Source organism: Hakea prostrata, chromosome 6 (genome assembly GCF_041222555.1).
Source record: "Hakea prostrata isolate BN-2017 chromosome 6, UWA_Hpros_2, whole genome shotgun sequence".
NCBI lineage: Eukaryota > Viridiplantae > Streptophyta > Magnoliopsida > Proteales > Proteaceae > Hakea > Hakea prostrata.
Genome location: NC_142605.1, coordinates 16,457,032 through 16,483,868, shown reverse-complemented (window position 1 = coordinate 16,483,868; position 26,837 = coordinate 16,457,032). Strand labels below are relative to the sequence as shown.

The following is a 26,837-nucleotide window of genomic DNA, read 5'->3' as shown; positions in this document are numbered from 1 at the left end:
GGAACCAGCATTGGGGGGCAATTCTAGGAGGTTTCAATGGTTAGGTGCGTTGGGATTGAGGGCTGATGAGATGTAGCACATGGAGCCAAATTTGACTTTGGCAGATCTGCATCTCTGGGCTGGGTTAGATTACGCGTTTTGCTTGCTAGATGGTTTAGGAGAGACAAGATAGCAGGAGAATGGTCAGGGGCATTGTAGAGATATTCCTGAATAGGAAGGGGCAGCTGGTCTTGGTTAACCGCCCTAAGCAAAGGGGTCTTCATCTCGGTTTGTTGGTTTGCAGAAATCGACAGATTTGGTTTGCAGAAATCAACAGATTTGGTTGGAGGGGTGGCTGGGCGATAATATCAGAACCAACTTTTTCATTTCTTTCACCGGAATGGAAATGACCTTGGGGAGACTTACTGAAAATCACAGCTTCTGAGCCTCGAATTTCAGCATTGGTCGAGGCAACTTTAAGCCTGCTCTGTTGTGTGTCATCAGTTTCTCTCTCCGAATCTTCATAGCTGGGCCTCAGAAACTGATCATCCCTGTTACCACCGATCGCCGGACAATCTCTTTCAGGGGAAATTTCGGAACTGGAACCCTCATTTTCGACAGAGTATTGTTTAGAGAATATTATCTTTGCCATTTTGATCAATTGTGCTTCTGTTGACATGCCTCTGATTTCCTCCAGACATCTTGGTTTGGGTCTTTCTCTACACAAGCTCAGTTCACTACAACCGTGGCTGATCCAGTGAGCTTTTAAATCTTCAAACTTTCTCACCCATCTTCCTAACTTCATGATGATAACAGGGTCAAGGAGTTCAGTTGGTAATGAGTGGATTTGAATCCAGAAGCCACAACATTTAAATTCCCAATTCTTCCTCTCATTTCAGGGTTCCCATATAAGTAGATTACCCGCAACCGTCCATGACCTTCCTTTAACACGTTGTCTTTGTCTAAAGGATGCTGAAACTGGAACAAGAATTTCCTATTTTCCAGAGTTGTAACTTCCACTTTTTGACTAAGTATTCCATGCTCCCAGGAGCCCTTCAGAGACAGCTTGCTTCCTAAAAGCTTTTCCTTCCATCACATAACCTGCTATAGTATTTTCCCACGACTTTGCAACTCTCAACTCATCGGCAACATCCAGCACAACTTCATCATCCGAATCTTCAAAACTATATTCGGCTCTGGAAGTATTATCTTGGGGAGGAGGGGAGTGCAAAGGGACCGAAGTTCTTGCCCCCTGTGTTTGAATCAGAACCAGAGTTCCTGGTGGAGTAGAGGGTTTACCCGTTGAAGTCATAACTAGAAATTGGGATTACCAGAAGGATCTCACACCATGAAGCATAACAAAGAAAGAAGTAAGAGGATTGCAACAGCAGTCCAGAGAAGAAACAAACACGCGGATGGCGGAGATAAGGCACGCCGGAGGGCGGAGAAAAAAAGACGCTCCACTATTGTCTTGAAAGCATCTCTCTAGGAATAAAAGCAAAAGAACATGAATGAAATAAGGCCCCAAGATATAAAAAGTCTTGGACCACAAGCAGCTATCTTGGTGTATTCCACGTATCATTCAAAATTCAAGGGAATTGACTAATTATACCTTTCATTTAATTCATCTTTAGTATACTTTCGACAAGCCAAATAATGTGACTTATCATTTAGCTTCCAACTTCTAAGGCAGCAAAGGGCCAAAGAGTATTATCTTTTTGGCCAAAAGATCTTTCACCCGCATTTCTATGTTGGCCGATTCTAGTGGAAGATTGTGGTTATAAATTTAAGTAAACTCATATTATACTATCAAAAGGTTATTCAGTTGGCAATGACCAATGTCTTTTAGTGAAGATGTCATGCATTCGATTATCTCTTATGATATATGTATTAGTCTGTTGGTCATGGATTCAATTATCTCTCTCATGGTATATGTATCGGGGGGGGGGGGGGGGGGAAATTCATTTCATTACCCAAAAAAATAGGTAAAGTTCTTTCTCCCTAAAAACATGAATAAACTAGTGTCCCAGGTGAAACAGACTTGTACACTTCTGAATACTCAGTTACAGGAGCCTGGTTCCTTTCCTTGAGTCGTCATGATAACGATGACCTGATAGAGTATCCCAATTCAAGACAAAGACTGTCAATTGTGGGTCAATCAATTTTGGCTTTGGCCCTGCTTTAGGTAATGGATGAACCCATCCACGTTGGCTTGATGATTACCAAAGATGGCCTTCATCTCCCTCGCTTTCACCCTCAACCCCTCACCTTCTTCTTCCACCATGACTTTCCTTAGTGCTCCGGCGATGCCTTTCCGATCAAAAGAACCATCTTCTCCCCTCTCTACTTCCACGGCCAACCCTTTCTCAACCAGAAGCCTTGCATTCAAACCCTGGTCGATCACCATCGGCAGCACCACCAGCGAGTGACCAAACTGGAGTGTCTCTATTATGGAGCCCCACCCTGAATGAAAAAATGACCCACCCACAGAAGGATGAGCAAGAATTTCCAGCTGAGGTGCCCAGCTCATGCACACTACACCTCGGCCCTGGGTTCGAGACCTGAATTCCGGCGGCAAGGCACCTTCTTCATCCATTGCCCAGGTGGGTTTTCTCAGAGCCCATAAGAAGGGAACCCCAGAGAGCTCAATTCCATGAGCCATCTCATATGAGTGGGATATGAACGTCGAGTTCTCGTGGGATCTCTGCAACCCAGAATGGAGAGAAATCAACGACTACCCAATCTGGGGATATCGTGGGAGATGAACGGCTTGAGTTGTGGTTTCAGGAGATCATCTGCTCTCTTCAGGCATTGGATTTGTTCCATGGCCATGTCCACGGTGGCTTCAGACCCTACTGGTAGGCCATCGACGGCGGGTAAGTGAAACTCCACCAGATTCAGCGAAGCTGCTAAATCACGAGGAATAAAATGAAGACACGGATTCCAGCTTTGGCTACACCCGTTCAAATCGTGCTTCACCTTAAAAGAAAGAAAACTTACTTCAAATGTGTAATGTGGGTAGCATGTTATTTTGAAGAAAAAAAAATGTGGGTAGCAATGTAGCATGTATTTTGCAGCCATCAATGGTTTTTTTTTTTTTTTTTTTATACCACCAGCAACGTTTAAATTCCCGACCACCCACTTGAAAATAAGGTTCTTAACTATTCCGTTAATCCTCCATTGGCATTTGCAACCATCAATGCTGTTTTAACATTATCTTCATCATCATACGTATAAAAAAAAACCATTATCTAAACTACCACTTGTGGTGAAGCAAACCATGACCTCATGTGTTTCTTTGAGAGTAACAGAGTGAATTATCTGGTTTGAATTATGATAACATCATTTTAATTAAAAATTTTAATTGCATCACAACATGACTATAATGTGAGTTGGGGTATCAGTCAAGCAAGTTTTAGTTTAGTCCAAGTTTAATTAAATATAGTTTATGAGACTGAGTTTTGTGATTGACAAAGAGATTAGGTTTTTTCAAAGAATAGTCACAAGCATTTTTTTAAATTAGGGTTGCAACCGGGGACTGGTTGGATCGAAGTTTTTTTAAATTCAATTGTAGTATTCATTCTTATTTTTACTTCAATACGAAGTTTAAGATTTTTGTCCCTAATCCTAAACCTTGAAAAGTTATGCATTTACCTGACCTCATCTCATTTGTCCTATCCTTGATCCTGATTGATCATGTCCTTATCTATGATTCATTTTGTTCTTGTCTGTGGCATGATTTGCCCCGTCCTTATCCACAATTAATTTTGTTCTTATCCCTAGCCTTAAGCTAACGACTCTAATATAAAAATTATATTAACTAAATTGTAAGTGAGAGGTCCAATCAAATTATTAAACTTCTAAAATTCGAACTTGTATTTACTTTAAAATATAAATCAAAGACAAATATAAACTTATTATTATTAAATCTAACATAAAAATAATAGAGTGGAAAATAGAACTTTGTACTTTGTATTTTGAAATTTTTTTTATTCCCTGATGCTCAGACAACAAAGTGATACAAAAGGAGCCATGTTCTTCCCCCCCCCCCCGTTTTTTTTTTTTTGGTAGGTAAAAGGGACCATGCTCTACTATCCTCAGATTTATGAGTTTAGAGACTTGGGATTGCCTTATATCGAAGAAGCTTATTCTCTTCCATGCTCTCTTTTTTCCTATTATAATGAATTCATCTTAAACTCAAACAACCACCCCTAAAAAAAAGATAAAAAGTTGATCTTAAACCTAATGGAAAACACAAGCATGTTTTGAACCTCTGTTGCACTAGTTTTTCAATCTTCAGTTTGTTCCCCCTATATCTGATATAAAAATGTGACTTCTTCATATTTGTGTAATGTTTTTATGCTTATGATGGTGCTGTGATCAATGATTTTTTGGATGGATAAGTTCAGAATAGTCTATTGTACACATCTTTTTCGTGCATTACAATGGATTAGCAAAAGGTGACATAGCCTCAAAGGGTTGACTCAGCACCTCTGAGGTCAAGAGTTCAAATCTTCTTGGAGCCAGGGGAAAGTCCTGTCGTATATTTAGTTGAGGTGTGCATAAGATGGACCAAACAAACCTCAGTTATATTTTAACTTCAAAATTCTTACCTTCATAACTGCTATGAAGTAGGTCAGAACTAGTGTTTCCAAACAAATCCAGTAAACTTAAGTCTTATATGATCTCAGAAACTAAAACCTTGACAAGATTGAATAATTCACCCATAGAAAACACTTAACCTCTACAAGTTTTTTGTCTACATTTAAAACTATCCCCTTTCAGTTACCAAAGAAAATTATTCTCAGAGACAGTTTATTATGAAATAGAAAATGGCCCATCATGAAGCAGCTGGTTGATGTCGTATTTATTAATTGTGCAGTGCTCACCTTTGACATCACATTGTGCAAATAAACAATCTATAATTTCAACAAAGCTATCTAAATGAATCATCTTAATACCCTCTTTACACAAGGACTGCCTCCCAACATAGAATATGTACAAACAATTTTACAACTCTACCAGAATAGAGAGGTTACCAAATGCATACCCAGTGATTAATTCTTTGTTAACTCTAATGATTTGAACGACTCGCACAGTAGCCATAGACGTTTGCCTTAAAACTGCTCGAATCTTCGGCATTTTTTGGCTTGTACTGTTATAAAGACATGGCATATACCAGCACCAACAGCAAAGAAGAAGACCTTTTAGTTTTCATCACATGTTAGAGGACACTGAGGATATCTTTCACTAATGGTACTTCAGCGATAGGGTCTGTATCTTTGTGCTTTATTGTTCCTGAGAGCACAGTAGCCAATAGAGTAGACAATAGAAAGAAAGATTGAAACAAGGAAGTTGAGAATGGCTAATTTTCTCCAGTCATTCTGCAAATTGGCCAGAACTCCTGCTTTACATGACTTGCAATCATAACAGAGTTTTTCTTGATTGTTGTTCCATGTTTTGCAATCACTATCTGGTACAGCAGGACCTGATTTTGGGGCTACCCAGAAGGTTGCATTCTTGTATGTGAAACCACAGTAAGTAGGCGGCTTGCAGCAACCAGACTGAACAATGAAAAGTCAAGTAAATTAAGAATGAAATAAAAATTTAAAAAAAATGCATATTGAGATATCATTCTTATTTATTAAAGCACATCAAAAGGGAAATCTTCCCCTGAACACTGACAAAGTCGACCTCTTCTCCTTGAATGTAAGGTGGTGGAGGGTCAAAATAGTGCTATCAAAGATAGAGAAACTAGCTCAAAAGAATAGAACCACTACCCCATGGGAAGCAAGGCATGACAACCATAGCCAACAGAAGAAAGATGTCTAGGACTTCAAAAATTTGCAGTACTTTTGCATGCTTCTATGCCTATGCCCAAGAATCACACAAGACATTCATTCTTTCTTCTTCTTTTTTTTGTTGAAGATTACATTCCCAATAAAAGAGAGGGAGAGAAATGAAATACCTGTACAGGAGACAAATGTTGTTTGTAGAATTGGGCAGCTTCCTGAAGAACATCATTTTCGAGACTCTTACAAACCTGAGCATCAATTAAGCAACTCTTGATACGAACCCAATTTCTATCGTCAACTACATGTTTCCGCAACCAATTTGAGTAATCTCCAAGCCTGTAATTGCTATAACCTGTCCCTGCTACAGCTTTCGCAACCCCCTTGTTTGTTACGACAATGGAGAAAATGGTGAAAGCAAAGAGGCCCCATGAAAGAATACAAGTGAAGAACAGATAAAACCCAAGCAAAAATGAAACTCCACAACAGGAACCAATCAACCCTAAAATGGACAAGAAAAACAGAGCTCCTCCCAATATCAATAGTGGAGTTTCAATAAATCTATGGCATTCTGTATTGGCATGTTCATGCAAACGAAGTGCCAACGCAAGGACTGGGATTGAACAGATTAAACTAATGAAATTTAGGAGACCAATCACGAAATTACTCACTTGAACCATTTCGCTTCCGCTGCTGCTGAGATATCAAATCGTTTCTAATAACAAGAAACATTATAAATCAAAGAATGTTCACATAAAGAGAGAAAACCGTGTTTCATCTACCAACGAAACAGAAATCCGTGTTTGATTTACCAAAGAAATAAAAAACCGTGTTTTGTTCAGATAAAGAGAGACATTGAAGCAGAAAACAGAAACTCAGAAATGGAGGAAAACACCGTTTCGTCTTGTTGGTTTCCTTCATCCATGCACAGAACACCACCCAGAACACCACCGGTAATTCCGTTTCTTTCTGTGACTTAGGTTTTTTTTAATGAATTTTTTTTATAAAAATATTCTTTCTTTCTTTTTTTATTTATACTTACTACTTATTTACTCTTACATCTCTCTCTAAAGTTTCACCTTTGATACCTTAAAAAAAAATTAGCTCTTTTTCTATCTTGATATTCGGTCATGTGTCAAAGCCCACATGGTGCTTATCACAAAGCTAGCCTCCTTAAAATGTTGCATTCCGGAATGTCGACTCATCATTGTCTCTTTGGTTTGACCAATACTTAAACCACTCGTACCAAATCAAATGGTTCACCCCGGTTCATTAGCTTGAGAAATTATGGCATAACCGTTCTCAACATGAGTAAGGCCTTTCTCCACCTGTAGGATCTCCTCGACGTCTTAAAGGGGATCCAAAAAGGACAACGAAGGGTTCTCTATTTTTGTCCTCTTCATCATCCAATCAACAGCCACATTCGCCTCCATGTATACATTCCTTATCACTATATGTCCACGCCCACTGTTGGCCATCAACTTCTTGACCATAAACACCAAATTAGCCACATTCCCTTGAATGCGAGAGCTTGGATTCATCAATGAAACTGCCTTGGTGGAATCGGATTCAATACGTAAAGAGATAATTTCTTTTTCTACTACAATTTGTATTCCTTCACACATGTGCCTGCACTTCAACTTCAAGAATATTAGCAGGTTGAACTCTTTTGACAAAAACCCCTAGAAAATTACATTTGAAATGAGATGGCATAAAAATGGACGCATAAATGATGAAAAAATACGTCATCCTGTAGATGCAGAAGTGTGGAAGAATTTTGATACATTACATCTATCTTTCAATGTTGATCCACGAAATATAAAGTTAGGGCTTGAAAGTGATGGATTTAATCCAAATGGTATGAATCGTTCACATAGAACTTGGCCGGTTGTTTTGGTGCCTTATAATCTACCACCATGAAAGTGTATGAAACAACCTTCATTCATATTGACATTATTGATTCCAGGGACAAATCAGCCTGAAAACAATATAGATGTTTATTTACAGCATTTGATAGATGAATTGAAATTATTGTGGGATGGTGTTGACACATTTGATTCGTTGAAGAAAGAATCATTTAATTTACGTGCATGCCTCTTATATGGACAATCAATGATTTTTCAGCATATGTTAGTCTTTCAAGTTAGAGCACAAAGGGAGCATTGGCATGCCCTTGTTGCAACAAGGACACTAGTTCAATATGGCTGAAACATAGTCGCAAACATTGTTACCTACGACATTGTCAATTCCTCAAGGAAAATCATAAATTTCAATGGTATAAGAGAGGCTTTAATGGTCATGTTGAGTTTGGGCAAGCACCACAACTCCTTTCAAGCACTGTTTTACTAGCTCAAATGGAAGGTGTGGAATTCTTGCCATTTGAGAAAGAACTTGATAAGAATAGTGATAATAAACAGAAGAAAGTTGCTACAAAAGAACTACTATTTAATTGAAAAAAGGAAAGTATATTCTTTGAGTTATCCTATTGGAAGAATAATTTACTACACCATAATCTATATGTTATGCATGTAGAAAATAATGTATGTGACAACATAATTGGTACGTTGCTGGAATTGAAATATAAATCAAATGATAAGTTGGAGGCTCGACTAGATTTGCAAGAGATGAACATTAGGTCATCCTTGCATCCACAAAAATGAGGGAAGCACCAAGTTGATTATCCCTCTAGCATGCCATATAATGTCTAAGGTTAAAAAAGAACAGTTTTGTAGAGCTTTAGACGGTTTAAAGGTCCCTAATGGTTATTCTAAAAATATTATCACGTTGTGTGTAAGTAAATGAAATGAATATTTCTAGATTGAAGAACCATGATTCTCATGTTTTAATGCAGCAACTCCTTCCTGTGGCAATACGTGTACATCCAATGAAGAATGTAAAATTGGTGTTATCATCATTGTTTGGGTTTCGATGTTTATGTACTAAGGTTGGTACAAAAGAAAAACTGAACCATCTTGAAGCAAGTATTGCAGAAATTCTATGCAATCTTGAAAGAATAATTCCTCCTACATTCTTTGACAATATGTGGTTCATCTGTTGGTTCATTTACTACAACAGGTATTACTTGGTGGACCAGCCTATTATAAATGGACGTATCCATTTGAAAAGTTGGTAATTGATGATTTTGTAACTTTCAGGATACTTCTAGGATATTTTGGATATTTGTTTTCTTAAAGTTATTTTGTATGTTATTAGGTTCAACAAGACCCTGAAGGACTACAAGCGTAATAATAGATACCCAGAAGGATCTATTGCAGAAGGGTACATTGCAAATGAATGCCTAACATTTTGTTCTCAACATATTAATGGACTTGAGACTCGTTATCTCCGTCCAAAAAGGAATCTTGATAACGAAAATCTACAGTCAGAGCAATAACACTGGATTTTTTTCAACCAATGGGAGACCTTTAGGGAGTGTTGTGATGATACAGTTAGATTGTAAAGAGATGCAACAGGCTCATCGATATGTTCTCTTGCATTATGATCACATCGATAAATATCGGAAGTAAGTATCAACACTCTAATCTTTGTCTTCCTTAATGTGACTTCTTTAAATATAGACTCCATTTGGAAGAGCTTAAGGAAAAAATGAACTTTAAAGTACAGCAACAACAAAGAGAAAACTTGAATGTAAAGTAATTCATCGAATGATTCAGAATTCATGTAAGCAACATTAAGTATTTAGATATCTAAGCATCTATCTTTGATTTTCTTTTTCTAAATAATTAATGTTGAAATGGTTAGGTGAACAAGCAAAGGAAATCATGGGAAGAGGTACCTCATATTATTCAAAGGCTAGTCAAAGGTCCCAATCGGAAAGTAAAAAAGTATAAGGGGTACATTTTGAATGGTGTACACTTTTACACCAAAGACCATGAAGCCAGTCGTCAAACACAAAATAGTGAATTAGTAGTAATAGCAATAACATCAAGCTATGCTTTGTAAAAATATTCAACCCCATGATAGAAGTGATCATTACTATAGCATGTTACAAGAAGTGTTTGAATTGGAATATTCAGCAGAACTGAAGACAATATTATTCCGTTGTGATTGAGCTGACACAAGTAATAGAGTAATGATTAAAGAATCTACAGACTTGACACGTGTAAACTTTAGTCATTTAATGCATATTGGGAAAATTTTATCTGATGATTTATTTATTTTTCCTAGCGAAGCAAAACATATGTTTTATGTGACAAACCAATAAACCAAGGTTGGGTTATTGCTCTAAAGACAACAATATGTGATTTGTTTGATATGGATGGTGCTATAGAAAAAGACTCTCTTTGAAAAGTTTCGACATTGACCACGCAAATTATGGAATTAAGGCAATTGAACATTGGTGATGTTGATGTTAGTTTGTCAAGGGCAGATTTAGTGGGAGAAACTATTAACTTAGAGGACTTATTTCAGTTTGTATATTGAAATTCAATTAGGGATATATTATGCTCAGTGTCTTTTATTTTCTTTTCTTAAACTCTATAAAATGTGCATTCTCTGTAGGATCTTTCTGAACCATTTTCCTGTCTTTTTTATATATGCATTTTCTTTTTTTCCAACAATATAAAAGTATATCAGATTTGTGTTTGCCATTGTAGATTGAAATTCAACATCCTATCACCTTTTGTTCTAACTAGTTTCATTTCTTAGTGTGAGGATCTATAACTCTTAACATGTATCACATTTTGTGTTTGATATTGATGGTCTTATAATTAATTATTGTTTGGATACATGGATTCTTGTTAAATGATGACTTATTGATTATTCCTTGTATTGAGATTGTGTTTATATTTTCTATTTTTTTGAAATGTTTATGATTATTAATGTTGTTCTAATGTATATTAATTTAAGTGATGATGGATGAGAATTATGACAATTCTGATTATGATAATGCTTTGGACCATGAGCACCAAAGCAACGATGACCATGATACGGTTACGTCCTCTTCAGATATAATATTTGATTTCTACTTTTCAATTTCAAGCATACTTAAAATAATTATTGTAACTTGTATTGAGTTAAACACTAATGTTGTCACATTTTTCAATTGTAGGGCATAAAAGAGGGCGAGTACATACCATAGACAAAAAAATCAATGATAGGTTCAAGAAGAAAGATATAGGTCTAGATCAAGATAAAGTTGTGGTTGGGAAAAATAATTGTGAGATGTCCACATACATAAGGATACTTGCTAGGGATCCAGTCAGGTTATCATTGAACTATCCAGATTCAAGGATTGGAAGGGCCTTCGGGTGACGGTGAAGCTTACCATCCATAATAGACAGGCTAAGGTTTTCGTGGTGTCGTCGGCAGTTGCTTTGGTCATCCAACCTCTTAGAGAACCAGAGAGAGATTAGAAAGAAGACGAAGAACATTAAACATTCTAAAAACATCTCTTTTGATGATGTGATCGAGACTGCCAAAGTGATGAGACCCAAATCAATGGCCAAAGAGTTGAGAGATTCTGGGTACCCGCGTCTCCGTGAGATGTAAGGTTGATGGAAAGGATCCTAAGGATCTATAGCAGGAGATTACAAATGGCGGCATTGAAATTCCTCAAGATTGATGATTCTGTTGAGTGAGAAATGATAGCTTTTATTCATTTTTCCCATCTTAGTCTAATCATGTTTGGAGTTTAAGCATTTTGTTCCATGGTAAGAAATTCGGTCGAAATGTGCGAAATTTCGGTCAAAATGTGCAAAATTTCGCATTTTGGAAAATGCGAAACGAAACTCATGAGGACTAAAAAAAAGTCCTTTGTTTCGATCGAAATTTCGTCGAAACTTGTCGAAACTTTGTTCAACCCTGTTAGACCAGTTGGTTCATGAGAAAAAAATTTCCAAATTTCGTGGGAAATTTCGTGGGAAACTTGGAAATTTCATGGAAACTTGGAAAATTTCATGGAAACGTGGAAAATTTCGTAGAAACCTGAGACTTTTTCCTGTAAATTTTATAGCTTTCCCAAATTTTTAATTTTTTTGTCTATTTCATGTTTCCCCAAATACCACGACAAATATCCCTTCCATCATGACTTTCCTATCCAAAGTGCGTATTCCCTCAGGCTGGTTATCTTAAGCATGTCGATGACCAGGCTCATAAAGTTACAGTTGTCGATTACCGTGACAACCATAGGCATAAAATGTCATGGGATGTCTATGTTTGTTGGTTGGAGGGAGGATGTACATGCATAGTACTACTCAGCTCACAGGATGAATCCACTCTTGGCACTCCTCTTAGCACGAAGTTGTATTTTTCTGTTATTGTCAACTAATTTAAAGTTAGAAATTATATATTGAATGTTATGTGCTTGAGTAGTTAAGTTTATAATGTACTTTCTGGACAACTCTACATTGATGTTGTATACATTGAATGACATATCTACATTGATTTTTTAGCAAAATACAACCAATGTGTTCTTTATACTCTAATTAGCTTAAATACAGAATTCCACCCCAAAATACTCTCTAAAACCTGTCGAAACTTGTACGGAAAAGTCATCGGTTACCTCGAAATTTTCCAAATGGAAAATTTCTACCTAAGTTTCCCATTTTCACCCAGTCGAAACTTGAGTTTCCCTCAAAAAATTTACCATGTTTTGTTCATAGCATTCCTACCAACTTTAATTTGGTTCTACAGTATTATTTTTCAATGTCTTAATTTGTTTATTCTAAAAACCCTGTGAGGAGACGAGTAGAGGTTCAACATCAACGTGAGATCGAGTGAGGAACAAATCAGTTGCGTCATTCCGAGGTGATCCTCTTTAGCGGCTACAATCTGCAGCAACTATTCAGATGGAATGGCAAGGGCAAAAACTTGTGGGGCAGCTCATGCAGATTTTGCTCGTCGATTTTGCCATTGGAGCTTCCAAGATACATTCAAAGGTGGGGTGAGAAAAAAGCAGTGGAAAAAAAATATAAGCCCCATAGTGGGGTGAAAAAGAAATAAAGGAAAAGAAGGGATTTCATGGAAAAGTGTTAATTGTGAGTCTCACTTTTTGATTTTTCACAAAGTTCCATATATTTTGTGGGGTTTTAAAAAATTTAGGGTGGAAAAGTTTTGAAAAGAGTTAGGATGGAAAAATTAGTTTATCGCTTCACCAAACAAGTTTCATTAATTTAAATAAATTTGTCTCTAATTTTCCCACTTCAAGCAACCAAACAAACTATAGATTTAAATGAAAATTTTGTTTTTTTGAGAATTTTCTCACTCCACCTTTATTACAGCAAACAAACGTAGCCTATGGGTTATACCATGGGTTATGATAATGGTGAGTTTTTTTCATAGCAGGCCAAAACTCTTGACTGTCCAGTTGGCAAATATTATAGACTGCTAAGTCGGATATTTATTTACAGCAGCAGGTAGTGGTCAGGATTTGGCCAAATAAATCAAACGGTTGTAAAAGAAAATGCAAGAATATATGAGTGAATATAAAAATTTATTTTTACATTTAAAAATTTAGAAGTTTTAAATTTTACAAAATCAAGTCCCCGACTCTACGCGGTCCCCAAATTTGCAGACCCTCTATATGCTCATCTCCTCCACCTCCTCGTCATTCCACTACCTTGCAGACTTTCGTCTGTTTCAACCAACCCTCTAATAAAAATAATGTTGGTTAGATGGAAGCTCCATCAAACCTGAATTCGTCTCCCTGACTTGATTTTGTATATTTTAAAATTTTTAGATCTTTAAAATAAAAATAAATTTTTATATGTGTGTTTTCTTTTACAACGGTCTGATTTATTGATTGATTTGGCCAAATCCTAACTATTGACTATAGATGGGATCCAATCACTTAAGAGGACATATGGCGAATGAAGAAAGGCCGGTTTGGCTATTACACATGGATGTATTGGTTTCACGTATCCCTCTGTTTTGCAGTGGAGTGCAGTGATGGAGGATAGATAATTCATTACCTTCTGCTGCTACTATATATTATTGTATCTGTTTTGGTAGTCAGAGATCATCATGGTCAATCTTGATTAGATTTTATTGCTAATTTGTTAAGATTTGATCTTATGATAGTGGAGGAGCATTTTGGCCCAGATTCAAAAGGAAGAAGCTATAATATTAGTCCTCTGGCTCTGGAAGATCTCAAGTGTTCCTCGTATTGGCCACATAATCCGCGAAGTAGTATTTCTTATCACTTGGTAGAATCCCTTGGAAAGTTGTTATTGGTTATGAAATACGAACTTGCTATTTCATGCACCAAGGGGGGGAAAAAACCCTTGTGAAGAGCCGATGTTCTTCGTCTCTTTTTTATTCCTTTTAAATGTAGTATTCACTTTCTTAGGTTTTATTCCTATTTAGGGGGTACCCTATTCAGTGGCACAAATTCAGAACTTCTGAAATCAGGGTGTGAATAGATCATAATTTTCCAATAGGAAATCTCACACAGGTAAGGGACGAGGAGTTGGTGGATTTGGAAGAAATGTTGACGACATGATGTTGGGTACATGCTCTGGATTTCTCCACTGGGAAAATACAAGCGGCTCCACCGCTTTGTCCGTCTGTTACAAACCAAAAGAAACCCATAACACTGCTCCCCTTTCACAGCATAAAGACTAAAAAAGCACAACCAACCACAGTAATGCAAGAAAATACCAGTGCAACTATCACAACTACCATTCTAAGTTATCATGAAGAGCTAGCTCCCTTGACCATTTCCACCTCAGTGTGCTCAACAGTATTGATGAAAATTATCTGATTACAATTGCTCTGAGTGGGTAGAATTTTAAAGACCAATAAAACCATCAGAATCAGAGCACTGCATAAACCATCATCCAGGCTTCAAAGATAGAAAAAGCAATGACAGAAAACATATCCTTTCCTCAGAAAGTCTCCCAGAAGGCAGGCTTTAAAGATGGACCAAGAATGATCATAAACATATCTTTTCATTGGAATGCCTCGAGAAGCCTGTATAAGGACATTGACAAGTTTTTCCTTCCTTGGGTACAAACAGAGATGACAGGATCCCAAATAATGACACTCAACGACGAACAGGGTTTCCACCTCGTTGAGGGGCCTCATAGCCCCCAGCAGGCCGTGCAGGTGGTGTTGTAGACCCGTAAGGTGCACTGTTTCCTGCGGCAGCATGCCCTTGAGAACCAGCAGCACCCCTGGGTTGTGTATCATACCCAGAACCTCTGGAAGCATCATAAGCAGAACCTCTTTGTATGTCATAGCCAGGTCCTCTGGGAGCATCATACCCAGGTCCTCTGGGAGCATCATACCCAGAACCTCTTTGTGCGTCATACCCAGGACCTCTGGGTGCGTCATACCCAGGACCTCTGGGTGCATCATACCCGGGACCCCTGGTAGCGTCATACACAGTACCTCTAGAAGCATCATATCCAGCTCGTGCAGTAGGCCCAGGAGGGCCTCCATAGGGAGGAGGAGGTGCAGCAGCGGCAGCAGCAGCAGCAGCAGCAGATCCAGGAGGGCCACGACCCTGTATTACAGAATCCAAGAGTAATGTCAGATCTCATATTCATATTCTAGATAATGGTCTACTGGGGAGGAGTTTCAATACTCCACGATAGACCTCATTATTAGTATAGTGCCAGACTAAAGACTGCATGAACAGCCAAGTCAACAAATCGATTCACTAGCCAAATTAGAAAAAGCATTACATTTACATTTTCAACATTTTTTAACTAGGCTTCAAGAAAATACATTGAATGTTGCATAGATATAAGATGAGACAACACCAGTTGTGTAACCAAAAACAGTAGCATTTAAGACGGCAGTCGAGGAGTAAGAATCAATTATTTTGTTATATTTTCTTCCAAAAATTAAGGAATGTTGAAAATTCTGCTTAGAAACATTAGCAACTTCTTATTCCTTCATTCCTTCAGGTTTACATTTCAAATAGAAAAAGCCTCGTAGGCACAGACTTACATCTGGCAGTATCTGGAAATTTCCCCTATTGTTCTTGTTTTAAAATTACAACATCTAGGCTTTGCTTGGTTGATAAGATGAATTGAAATGACAAGGGGAAAAAATACTGTGCAAAGTTCACATAGTTGAAACTTCCATGTTATTTGTTTTGACAATGGGGATGGGCAGTCCTTCTGACTGTTTCTATTGGAGTAGTAAAATGCAATGAGCAGCCTGATAAGAACCTTCAATTCACCATGAAATTCAATACAAAACAAAGGAAATTCACAAGATGGAGCTGGTTTTAATGATGCTAGTCACCCCCAACACCTCACGGTGTCCCTTAGCCTACGGCTGCCCAAACATCACCCACATTAACCTTCAATGCCCATTCCTCTCAATTTCTCCCTATTTAGGACCCCTCAACTCTCTCTCTCTCTCTCTCTCTCTCTCTCTCTGTGCCACATGGCATGATCCTGGAGTCCTATCACAACCCCAACAAGAAATCTTGCCATCTTGGCAAGACGTCTGACATTTTCTTGTGAAATATGTCTTGGGACTTGTATCTAGAGTAAATATTGTACAGAGTATGACAACTTTTTGGTAAATCAAATATAAAAATTATATTTCTTCTCTTTTCTATTGACAACCAAACACCATGACAGTTAATTTTTCATTTCCTTTCTTTTCTATTTTTTTTCTTTTATTTCCATGTCAACCCATCTCTTGCCAACTTCCCGTAGCTTTACATCTAACCAAACAGTGTCTTTTTGTCCACAGAAACTTTTTGGTGTAAAATAGTCGAGGACAGCACATTGGTTCTCGTCTGCTGGAAGCTAAAGTGGCCAACCAAAATGCCATCAGAAAAAGTTTCTTACTAGCGAACTGTCAAAATTTTCTTGATGCATAAACAAGCTCGATGGGCTTTTTTATTAGATATAATATTTGGTTTGGAATATGGGAGTGTTGGCCTTTAAATCCCTCTTCGTTTTTTTTTTTCTTTTCTTTTTTTTGGGTTGGAAGGGGGGGTTAGTGATAAAAAAAAATCGAAGTGTTTAAACTAAAAAGAATGAGGACAGAATATCTAGTTTGTAACTTTGTCGTGATCGAACAGATAATGAGATGGTGAAACTTGATGAAAAGGGGATTCTATAAAGCGTTTAGCTTAGGTACCTGATGTAACCCAAATTCTAGGGTTTTGAGATTTGAGATAAACCCTATAATCAAATTCACTCCAAGACCCTCACTCTGAAAACCAGCAATCTCATGGGATTATATTGGAAGAAATTAGGATTTATTACCCAAACATTACGGGGATTGTGGGAAAGTCAGGGATTTGGGACGAATTGGGGAAAATTAAGTGATGTGAAACTCAATTTTAAGGTAGGTTTTCTAAGATGAATTCCCAAAAATTTAGGGTTTGCCCAAAATCTTCCAACAAATAAATCTAAAGATGCTATGGGATGTGTCAAGATCTCTAGAACTTACGGGAAGGCCCTGAGGACAAGTTAGGATTGTTGACAAGTCACCCAAAGGATGGTTTGAGATACCCAAGAATCATATGGGATAAAACAAATATGGGATGGATAATAATATTAGATGGAGATCCTACTGTACAGGCTATGGGTGGGGCAAGGGTTTAACAAACTGATAGGGGATGGAAGGGAATTAGGTTTGAGGCTTAACAAAGGGTTCCGGTTTGCTCTTGAAGGATAACAAGAAATTTTCTCTCTTTGTTGATCTTCCTCTTCTCTTCTTTCCTTTCTCTCCTTCTTCTTTCTTTCTTCTTTCTTTTTTCTTTTTTCTTTTCTGTTTTGCTGTTTTCTGTTGCCACAAGGAAGAGGAGACAGAGAGCGAGAGGCTGAGAGATTTAGATATCAGTAGGGTAGGGAAGCGTAGGGGATGGGCTAGAGCAATCATAGGGGGAAGGGGAGGGGATTGAGAGTGTCATGGGATCCTCGGAGAGTTGCTGCCAAGGTGCGGCAGCAGGGGAAGGGGGTGGTGATACCTAAGCAGAACAGGGTAGGGTGACGGAGGGGCTTGTGGGGGCAAGGGAAGGTGAGGGAGGGGCTGGGGGAGGCTGCAGATGAAGGGGAGGGGATGGGGGAGCCTTGAGAAGGGAGGGGAGAGGGAGGAAGGGGTTGGGGGTTGCTAAACTTACTTGGATTTGTCATGAGATCTTGCTGGAATTTCTGAAGAGTGCTAGACAGAGTTGCTGATCATTGAAGAAGAAAGCTTTATCAAAATCCTCTGTGGCTCCCTCAAACAGGAACCACAGTCCTCAAACCCAATATTCTTATTCAAATAATCAGCCTTGAAGAATTACAAAGAAAGAATAAGCTATTTATAGCCTACTAAAAGACTTTAAACGTAAGTGTGATTCCCTTATAGATTAGGATCCCATTACATTAATCACAACCCAACAAATAATAAAAGATCTAATGGACTTTAATCGACAAATGCTGAAACTTGAATCCTAATTAACCAAAAACTCTAATGGACACATGCTAATTTGAAAAACTAAACTCAAATGCAGTTATTAAAACTTAATTACTAAAGACACATGCTGATAATTAATCTAAGGGAGATATAAGGACAAAATCTCCCCCCCCCCCCAAAAAAAAAAAATTCAGCCAGCCCAGGGAGGCTTCCCCTTGTGTGTAGGTTTTGGGCCGAATTTGAGTTACAGTCATGGGGAGATTTTTTGTTCACAACATTAGGGCTCAACAATACCCTAGATGAACGGGGAAGAGGGAGGGAGGGAGGGAGGGGGTTTAGGTCTTGCAGCAATGCGAGGGGGCTTAGAGGCTTGCAGTTGGCTTTGGAATGAGTTTTTGGATGAACAGGGGTGAGAATAGGTGGATGTCCTAAGGTTCTTGAATGAATCTTGATCCTCTTTTCTCCTTGTTTTCTTGATATTTCTTGGGATTCTTGAAGGGATCTTGATTTCTTTCTTTTATTTTCTTCTTTCCTTCCTTTCTTGTAATTCTGCACCTGCGTTTTCTTGGATTCCTAGGCTGCCGCAAGCTAACAAAGGGAAAAAGAAGAAGGAACGAGAAGGGGAAGGGGCTGTTCTTGAGGTTTAGGGTTTGGGGAAGGTAATGGACAAACTAGAATTAAAGGGTAAGGGTCTCTAAAGGTGTCGCAGGATAGGGAAGGGGTCCTATAGGTATTGCAAGGTCTGGGAAGGGGGCTGGGATGTCTGCATTGGAAGCGGAAGGATGAGGAGGTGTTGCGTGAGATAGGGAAGAGGGAGAAGGGGCAGGAATGGGGAGGTGAGGGGAGAAGGCTGCTACTTATGCTGAATGACTGCTGCAGATTGAAGAATACATGCCGGAGTTTCAGAACTTTTGCTGATATTGAAGAAGAAAACTCCCTAAATCTAGTGCGGCCCTCCCAACAAGACCACGACCTTGTTTGCCTCTAAACCAGAATTTTATCAGTCAATTCCAACTTGAAGATTACATGGTTGCAAAGCTTTATTTATAGCCTCAAATAAGAAATAGAAAAGGATTCTAAGTTGGAAAACCAACCAGAACTCTAATTAGCTTATCCAAAACTAACTCAACTACTCTTGACTAAGACTTCAACTCAAACAAGAACACTCAGTAACTCAACGGTAGAGGAGTTCATTTCAAATTCTAAGAATAGATATGGAGTCCTGAAATAGGGAGAATTAAATAGAATCAAATTGTGGGACCCCAACAAAACTGGAAACCTGACCTGGACTAGGACTCTCAAAAAACATTGCAAAATAATCAGCAAAAAAATAACAATACATCCAAGGTCCAAAAAACACCCTAGACTCACTGGGACCCATATCTAGTTATCAGAAATTTGGGAAAAGTTAACAAAGTACCCCTAGATCAAATTAGGAGTCCTAAGGTTGGGCAATCAACCTAGGCCCTATGGAACCCCTAAAAAATGATTACTTCAGTACCTTGGCTTAATCATAAATAAATAAGTTGACATAAAGGATGATGCTTCTTGAAGGATTAAAATAAGGTGGATGAAGTAAAGAGGTGCATTCAGGGTTTTTTACATTAGATATGTTTCTTCAAAGCTCAAAGGAAAATTCTATAGAACCGCCGTACAACCAGCTATGATGTATGGTGCAAAGTATCCAGCCGTTAAGAAGCTTCATATAGATAACTTAGTGTAGTATAAATGATAATGCTAAGATAGATGAGTGGCAAAACTAGGAAGGACAAAGTAAGGAATGATCATATTAGAGCTGGCATTGAAGTAGCTCTGATAAATGACGAGCTAGGAGAAAGTCATTTGACGTGGAATGGCCACGTTCAATGAAGGCCTTTAAATGCCCCTATACGGAGAAGTAAGTCAATCCAAATCTGATGAACTAGAAAAGCTATCAGCAGAATAAGATAACCTTAGAAAAGGAGGCACGAAGGATACCCATGGGTTAAGTCTAGTATCTAGAATGGCCTCAAATAGAGTTGATTGGAAGGCAAGATTCCTTTCGGTTAAACTAAAACTTGCTGTTGTTGTGGTGGTGATTGTTTTGGTTATGTGTGGGAGGGTGTTAAGGGGCCACACTTCAATTGCTAGAGGCTAGGCATATAGCTTTTGTTAACTATCTTTACTTTTATTGTTATCAAGTGTTTGACTTAGGCTGGATTAGAATTCTAGAAGTCTACTCCAGCATTGAGTTAGCATCTTTCATTCTTTTAGATTTCCTAGTTAGTTTAAGTTACCTTAGCAGTTACGGATTGGGTCATGAATTTCTCTTTTAGTGTCTTATGTATGTTTTTGGGTCCTCTACATAACTTTGTAAGGAGACAGGGCATTCAGCATTGTAAAATTTTAATTACTGAGAATTTCTAGAGCGTTCCTTTTAGTGCATGCAATCCATATTTGTAGTGGGATGCAGTGCTACATGGTATGACTCGAGTTACAGCTAGGTGGGATTCTTACTAGTGTCTTCTTCTTTTTTCTTTTCCTTCATCAATATTCAAGTACTCTATTTTTTTTCTTCAATTCCATATTCTATCCAACAATTTCAGCACCAGTGATCTTCTAATCATTAACAACGACATTCGCTGTTAAGGTAATTTGACCAGCAGATCATACCCATCATCTGGGTCAAATTTAAGACCTCTCAAAGAGGCCTTCGACCAAGACCAGGTGCACCAATTATTTAAATTCTTAACTTTTCCGCCCCTCTTATTTTCCAGATTTCTTCTTTTGTTGATTAGCTTTATTCTGAGCCTCAAATAATCATCATCATTGTTTAGTGTAAATCTGCTCTCTTTTTGACTACTACAATTCACCCGAATTTAATATCCATATGGGTTCCTGATTAGCTAAAATTAGAGTTTCTGTGTATTCTAACTTAATTCCAGGCTAGTTGTTAGAAACTAACTTACTAACAAACTCCTAGTTGACTTAGGATTAGTTGTGACAAACTTCAACTAACATACTCCCCAGGTGTGGATTAGGGTGGTGACCACTAATGACTTTATGAGTTATGTGTGGTCACGTGATGACTAAAATTGGACCAACTTGAACCAAGAATTAACCAATAGTTATTCCAATCAAATGTGAGATTTTGGTTCTGCATCAAAACCCATCATACTTGTCCACCCAGTTAAGTGCCCCTGCATCACACATGTTTCTTCTGTATGAGATTGAGAAAATCATTTAGTGCTTTATTTCTCCCATTATTTCCTAGTGCCTTCTCCTTTTTTAAAGAGGTACAGGTGTAGATGTCGAAGCGTGCTGTTCTTGGAGTCACCTTGCTTCCATGCTCACATTCCAACACTTTGGATTGTTAATTCTAATACAACTATGGAGTTAAGCACAAAGGATTGCAACATGGAAGATACTGCTACACAGTAGGCATTCAACATGGAAACTGAAGTGAAAATCATAAAGATAAAAGTCAAGTCTAATAAAGACTCAAATTCGGGGCATCCAACATCAAACATCTTGAAAAATCATGAGCACTTTCACATGAATTGCAATTGCTTCTTTCAACTGGTTTACGGATATAAAGAAAAAAATCATCCAAACGAAGAATAGATAAGATGCTGAACCTGAGGAACACCATAACCATCCTCATAAGCATTATGTCCAACAGAATGATGCCCAGCTGCTTCTTCCTCTTTGTACACAGTAGTGCCACCATATGGCCCACCTGCATTGAGAAGACGTAAGTTAGCAAACTACACAAATTAGAGCTCTAATAGAACAAATTAAAGGGTGCATGGGTGGTTCTACCAGTTCTTCTCTCAAGATTGGTGGTATTAGCCAACTCAGCTCGAAGCTTTTCCACCTCTTTTGCCATAGAAACATAGTTCTTCTCCATCACCTGAAGTGACTCAAGATGGTCATTATATAGTTTCTTTTCATAGTCATAGGTAGCCCTGCAAGTCCAAGAAGCCCACTGTAACTTCATCACCACAACAAACCAAAGAAATACAAAAAGGAAATACAAAAATGATAGAACAACCAAAACCTGCAATGCTGATATTCCTGCTTGAGAGCCTCAAGTTCTGACATCAGGGCAGGAATCTGCTGTCCATCTCCATGGGTCCTCTGGAGATCCTGCGAGAGTTGTTGCACTTTGGAAATCTGCTCTTGTCTAAATGCAACCAAATTCTCAGCATCAGATCGCGCCTGCTGTAGTTCCAATTTGACAGGTTCTGCAGCTTGTAGATCAACTTCCATCTTGGCAATCTTGTCCATAAGGCCTCTCAATTGATGTTCTTTCTCATTCTTCATAGCACCTACATGAGCCTGCAATCTCTGCAATTCTTGTTGTGTGCCAGCAAGTTCTTGCCTCAAAACTGTATGGGTGGCCGCAAGCCTTTGGTTCTCTGTTGCAAGTCTTTGCATCTCAACATGTTGCACTGCAAGCTTCTGTTCCATGATTTCTGGAGGAGGCAACATATCAAAAGGTGGGAATGCACCTGGTGGAGGGCGCACTCCAGGACCAAATGGGTCTGGATGCATCATCCCGGGGCCTGGAAGGGGCCGTCTCAGATGAGGTGGCGGAGCATGACCTTTACTTCCCATTTCAAATCAAAATCTGGCAATACATTAAGAGATAGAATATATCACATTCCAAAGTGATACCAACACAGCCATTTGGTCAAGAAAGCATCAAATGAAGAACTGATCATGAAACGTGATAAAATCCATAACTCACAAATTATATGACACAATTAGAAGGGGGGGGGGGAAGGTATTGGAGCTGGACATTTCCCAAGTGGTACTAATTTGATTCAGTTATCAAGTGCAGACCCACAAAAGGGATTGACCATGTAAAGGATAAGTCTCTGAATTCAAATTCAAATTCAAATCCCCGTAACTAACTCTATCCTTGATTGATCTTATCTCCAACCGAGAAGAGTTTGACTTATGGTTAAAGTATCAACAAGTTATAGAGTTTGATTGTAAACAAGTTGTAATTTAAATATTCGAACATTCAAATAATATTAATATACATCTCTCACTCACGAATTAGAGTGTAGAAGAATTCTCTCTCAAATCGAACCAATCTGATTGGCAAAAGTCCAATATTCTAAGATCAAAATCCTATGCGTATAATAATTGGATTACTCCCAGTGAAACCGTAAGTATCAGTATCAGTTGATCCCCAAAAACCATGTTACAAGGGCATCAATTTGCAGCAAATATCTACATGGGATCTAAGAGGAAGTTACAAAGAAGATTATATCACACCGATACGAGTGCAACTTTATCCCTCTTATTGCATGTCTTCAATTTATAGTAAATTCTGATCTTGAATTCTTTTCAAATCACATTATGTAACTGAAGAAAATCTACAATATGTAAGGTCCATTGATGGTTGTTTATCACCAAATTTGAGCCCTGGCTAAGAAATCATGAAAGTTTATCACAAGAATATGGGTTTTCATCAAGTAACTATACACGTAAGATTTTGAAGGATAGTAAAAAAAATGACACCCAGGAAATCAATCATGCACTTAATCCATAGCCTAACTATTGAGAGTTCACAAGATAAACATAGAACATCAGCAAAGGCGAACTCGGTGCCAAAGGCTTCCACACAATCAAAGTCCGGGGGGGCAGTTTTCCTACACAATCTTACCCCAGCAATTTTGCTAGGAGGCTGCTTCAATGCCTTGACCTCGGGGCTACAACTATGGTGTACCAACCATTGCACCAAGGCCACCCCTATAAACATAGAACATCTTTAGTCCAAAAATAAGACAACTGGTGACATCATGTAAGATACGGTGAGATTTAAACTGAAAAATAAACACACAAGACAAGCATGGTCAATGTACAAGAGGAAAAGCAGGAATTGTCAACTGTTGAGACCACAGTGAAAACTCCCATATAGATATATCCTTTATCTGAGATAGAAGATGAACCTAAATAGTGTGGTTTTGGCAGTGTTGGTTCCAAGCCGAGATTAAGGGAGAGGATTTTGTTAATTTTTCAGCAGGTTCCAGCCATACCATTTAAAATTTCCACGTCTAAGAGTCAGTCATTTCAACCTTGCTCTGAAAAATCATAATGGGGCATGATTTACAAGAAGAAACAATTCTCAACAGAATGGAATTGAATGAGAAATTAGTCCAGACAAAGACCAAGTCGACAAAGGATTTGTTTACCCTAGTTCAGAAAGTCAAGAGTTTGTTTATTAGGTTTTAATGTCCTATTTTGATGTTCCATTTCTACTTCATCACACTCAATTCTAACACAAAATCCTAAAAAGCCCTTCTCCTCAACACCAAGTTTTGGATTCAAAGTGCATAACTCCAACTGAACAATTCTAAGAAAAACGAGACACACGATAAACCCTAAAAATTTTATTTACTTAATTGAACCACAAAAAGTAAAAAATAAAGTAAAATAACAGGAGCAGATAAATTAGATGGACCTGATAAGAAACAAAAGAAGACCATCAGCAAAAAGCATACACCAACGAACCTCATATGGAACGCCCCTAGTGAAATAATTTTCGATTACTAAAAATAAAGGGCTAAAAGTTGATCAGTGACAGAAAACCCAGCTCCTTGACTTCCGACAGTTCTCACATTGCACACCCATCTTCCCCCAACACCTCCCCCCCCCCCCCCCCCCAAAGGAAAAAGAGTGAGCACAAAATAAAATGAAATAAAAATAAAAAATAAAAAAGATGAATGAAACCCAAAACATCATTCGCACGAATCCAAAATAGGCAATATTCTAGTCATTTGAATTAGAACAAAGTCAAGAGAGAACATCAAACGATATCAAGCGCAATTATTTCAAAAGCAGAACATTATTGAACGTACAACAGATTTAAACACCAAAAGAAGCAAACAGATATATAACCATAGAAAAACCCTAACACGAAGACTTCGAATTAAAAGCGTCAGAAGATACTTACAGACAGAAAAACAGTGAGTGAGAGAGAGAGAGAGAGAGAGAGAGAGGAAAACAATGGCGTGAAGCTTGCTCGCCACTTACCGAGTAGGTTAGAAGCACACTGTGGATTCCAACAGAGAACGCTTTGAAGCAAAACCTTGGAACTTCGGAGAGAAATTAGAAAGGTTGGACGAGAGATTCGACCGTATAATGTTACTCTCTCACTCAAGTTGTGGCCTAACCCGGTTGAACCGGGTCCGTCCTAACCAATTGTCTCCATCCGTTTCACTTTTGGTTACCCCTAGTGTCTCTCGCGTACCCTAACTAGGTGGAACCGTGGAACCAGGTTCTTTTTTTTTTGGTCAAATGATGGAACCAGGTTCGACCTTGACGATTGTCTCTACTTTTTTTGTTTTTAAATTTATCAGGTCCATTTCATGTGTGCCATGTGTCCCAACACCACATCAAATGATTAAAATATTTTTATCAGTCGCCCAACTAATGTGACTGACAAATGAATTTCAATCATTTGATGTGGTGTTGGGGCACATGGCACACATCTATAGGGAAATAGATGGTCCATTTAAACAAGAAAATTGACCTGATATTGGTCTGGGCGCACACTTGAGTTGGGCTGAAAATCTTGATTGTCCGCTTAAGTGAAAAACATCGTCCACTCTAAGCTATTTAAAAAAGTATAAGTTATTCACTGTTAAAATTTTACTATGTAACTATTCACTTTAATGTTGATGAACGATAATACTACTCACCTAACCCTACCGCTCCCATAAATCACCCACCTCACTTTATTGCTTCTCTGTTCTGAAACGATCTCTAACCGTAGAAATTGTGAAAATAAAAATCCTAAGAACAAAGGTGAGGATTCTGTTCTTTCTTGGAGTCAAAAAACCCTAATCTTCCTTGTAGTCAAAAAGATAAGTTGATTTCACTACTCCAAAAGATTACATAGACAATGAAGCTTGGTTCTGCAAGCAATGTAAATATATCTTTACCACCAAAGCAAAGATTCTGAGATTCTTTAATTGCAGCGGTAGCTTGAAAAATCAAACCAAAAACGGGTGAGACTGGAGAAAAATCTCATGTTCAGGGGCTCGCCAACTAGGGAATCTGAAGATTTAGCTTATGATAATGGATTATTCGTTATGGACTTGACTACATATCTCTTCTCCTCAACTGTGGTGGCTGCATACAAAGCCATCCATGATTTATCTAAGCCATTGGTCAACATGATGAAAGTTGCCAAATGGGGGATATTGAAAGCGGCCAACTCTATTGAACCAGCAATTGTCTATGTGAAGTATGGGTATCAATTTGTAGCCCGAACCGTTAAAATCGAATCGCACCTACCCGTTATAGCCCGAACCCAACCTTAATGGATTGTGTTTGGGCCGAGGGTGACGAAGCCCACACCTACACGAAACCAAACTGCAACCTATTATAACTTGTTTTACAACTCATTTATAGTTTTATATTAAATAGCACTAGAATCATCATATTACTACTAGGTAGTTGGTATAGACAATTAAACAAATCAAGCATGAATCAAAGATCAAATATTCATTCTACTACTTTTAAGGGACAATTAGAAGGCTTAAGTATGAATGTCCAACTGAATGTATTAAGTTTATTTAAATTGAGTAAATATTCATCATATATAGATGTATTTATTTTACATATCAAACTAAATATCAACCCAAAAACGGAAATGGATTTCATATAAGGGGGGAAAAATTTACATTCTCACAGCACAATTTCAAGACAATCAATCATAGCACAAAATAGAAT

General features: G+C 38.1%; 2 protein-coding genes and 1 pseudogene across 4 annotated transcripts; all 3 read right to left on the bottom strand.

Annotated features, from left to right (window-relative positions):
* Positions 1 to 2,137: 2,137 nt before the first annotated feature.
* LOC149012373 (UDP-glycosyltransferase 91D2-like) lies at positions 2,138 to 5,085 on the bottom strand (annotated as a pseudogene).
* Positions 5,086 to 5,240: 155 nt separating this feature from the next.
* LOC149012372 (tetraspanin-8-like) lies at positions 5,241 to 6,451 on the bottom strand. Its single transcript, XM_089158051.1, has 2 exons — positions 5,948 to 6,451; positions 5,241 to 5,543 (listed from the first exon to the last, which is right to left on the bottom strand). The coding sequence occupies exons 1-2, from the start codon at positions 6,449 to 6,451 to the stop codon at positions 5,241 to 5,243; spliced, it is 807 nt and encodes a 268-aa protein (XP_089014177.1).
* Positions 6,452 to 14,132: 7,681 nt separating this feature from the next.
* On the bottom strand, positions 14,133 to 25,225 carry LOC149012371 (sarcolemmal membrane-associated protein). Of its 3 annotated transcripts, none has more exons than XM_089158778.1 (5): positions 25,054 to 25,135; positions 22,144 to 22,716; positions 21,906 to 22,051; positions 21,722 to 21,822; positions 14,133 to 15,237 (listed from the first exon to the last, which is right to left on the bottom strand). In XM_089158778.1, exons 2-5 carry the CDS (start codon positions 22,701 to 22,703, stop codon positions 14,776 to 14,778), a joined length of 1,269 nt encoding a protein of 422 aa, XP_089014904.1. In that variant the 5' UTR covers positions 22,704 to 22,716; positions 25,054 to 25,135; the 3' UTR covers positions 14,133 to 14,775. The 3 variants fall into 3 exon arrangements, with proteins under 3 accessions (XP_089014904.1, XP_089014903.1, XP_089014902.1); XM_089158777.1 differs by lacking the exon at positions 25,054 to 25,135 and adding an exon at positions 23,764 to 24,687; XM_089158776.1 differs by having other exon boundaries at positions 14,136 to 15,237; positions 25,134 to 25,225.
* Positions 25,226 to 26,837: the final 1,612 nt, after the last annotated feature.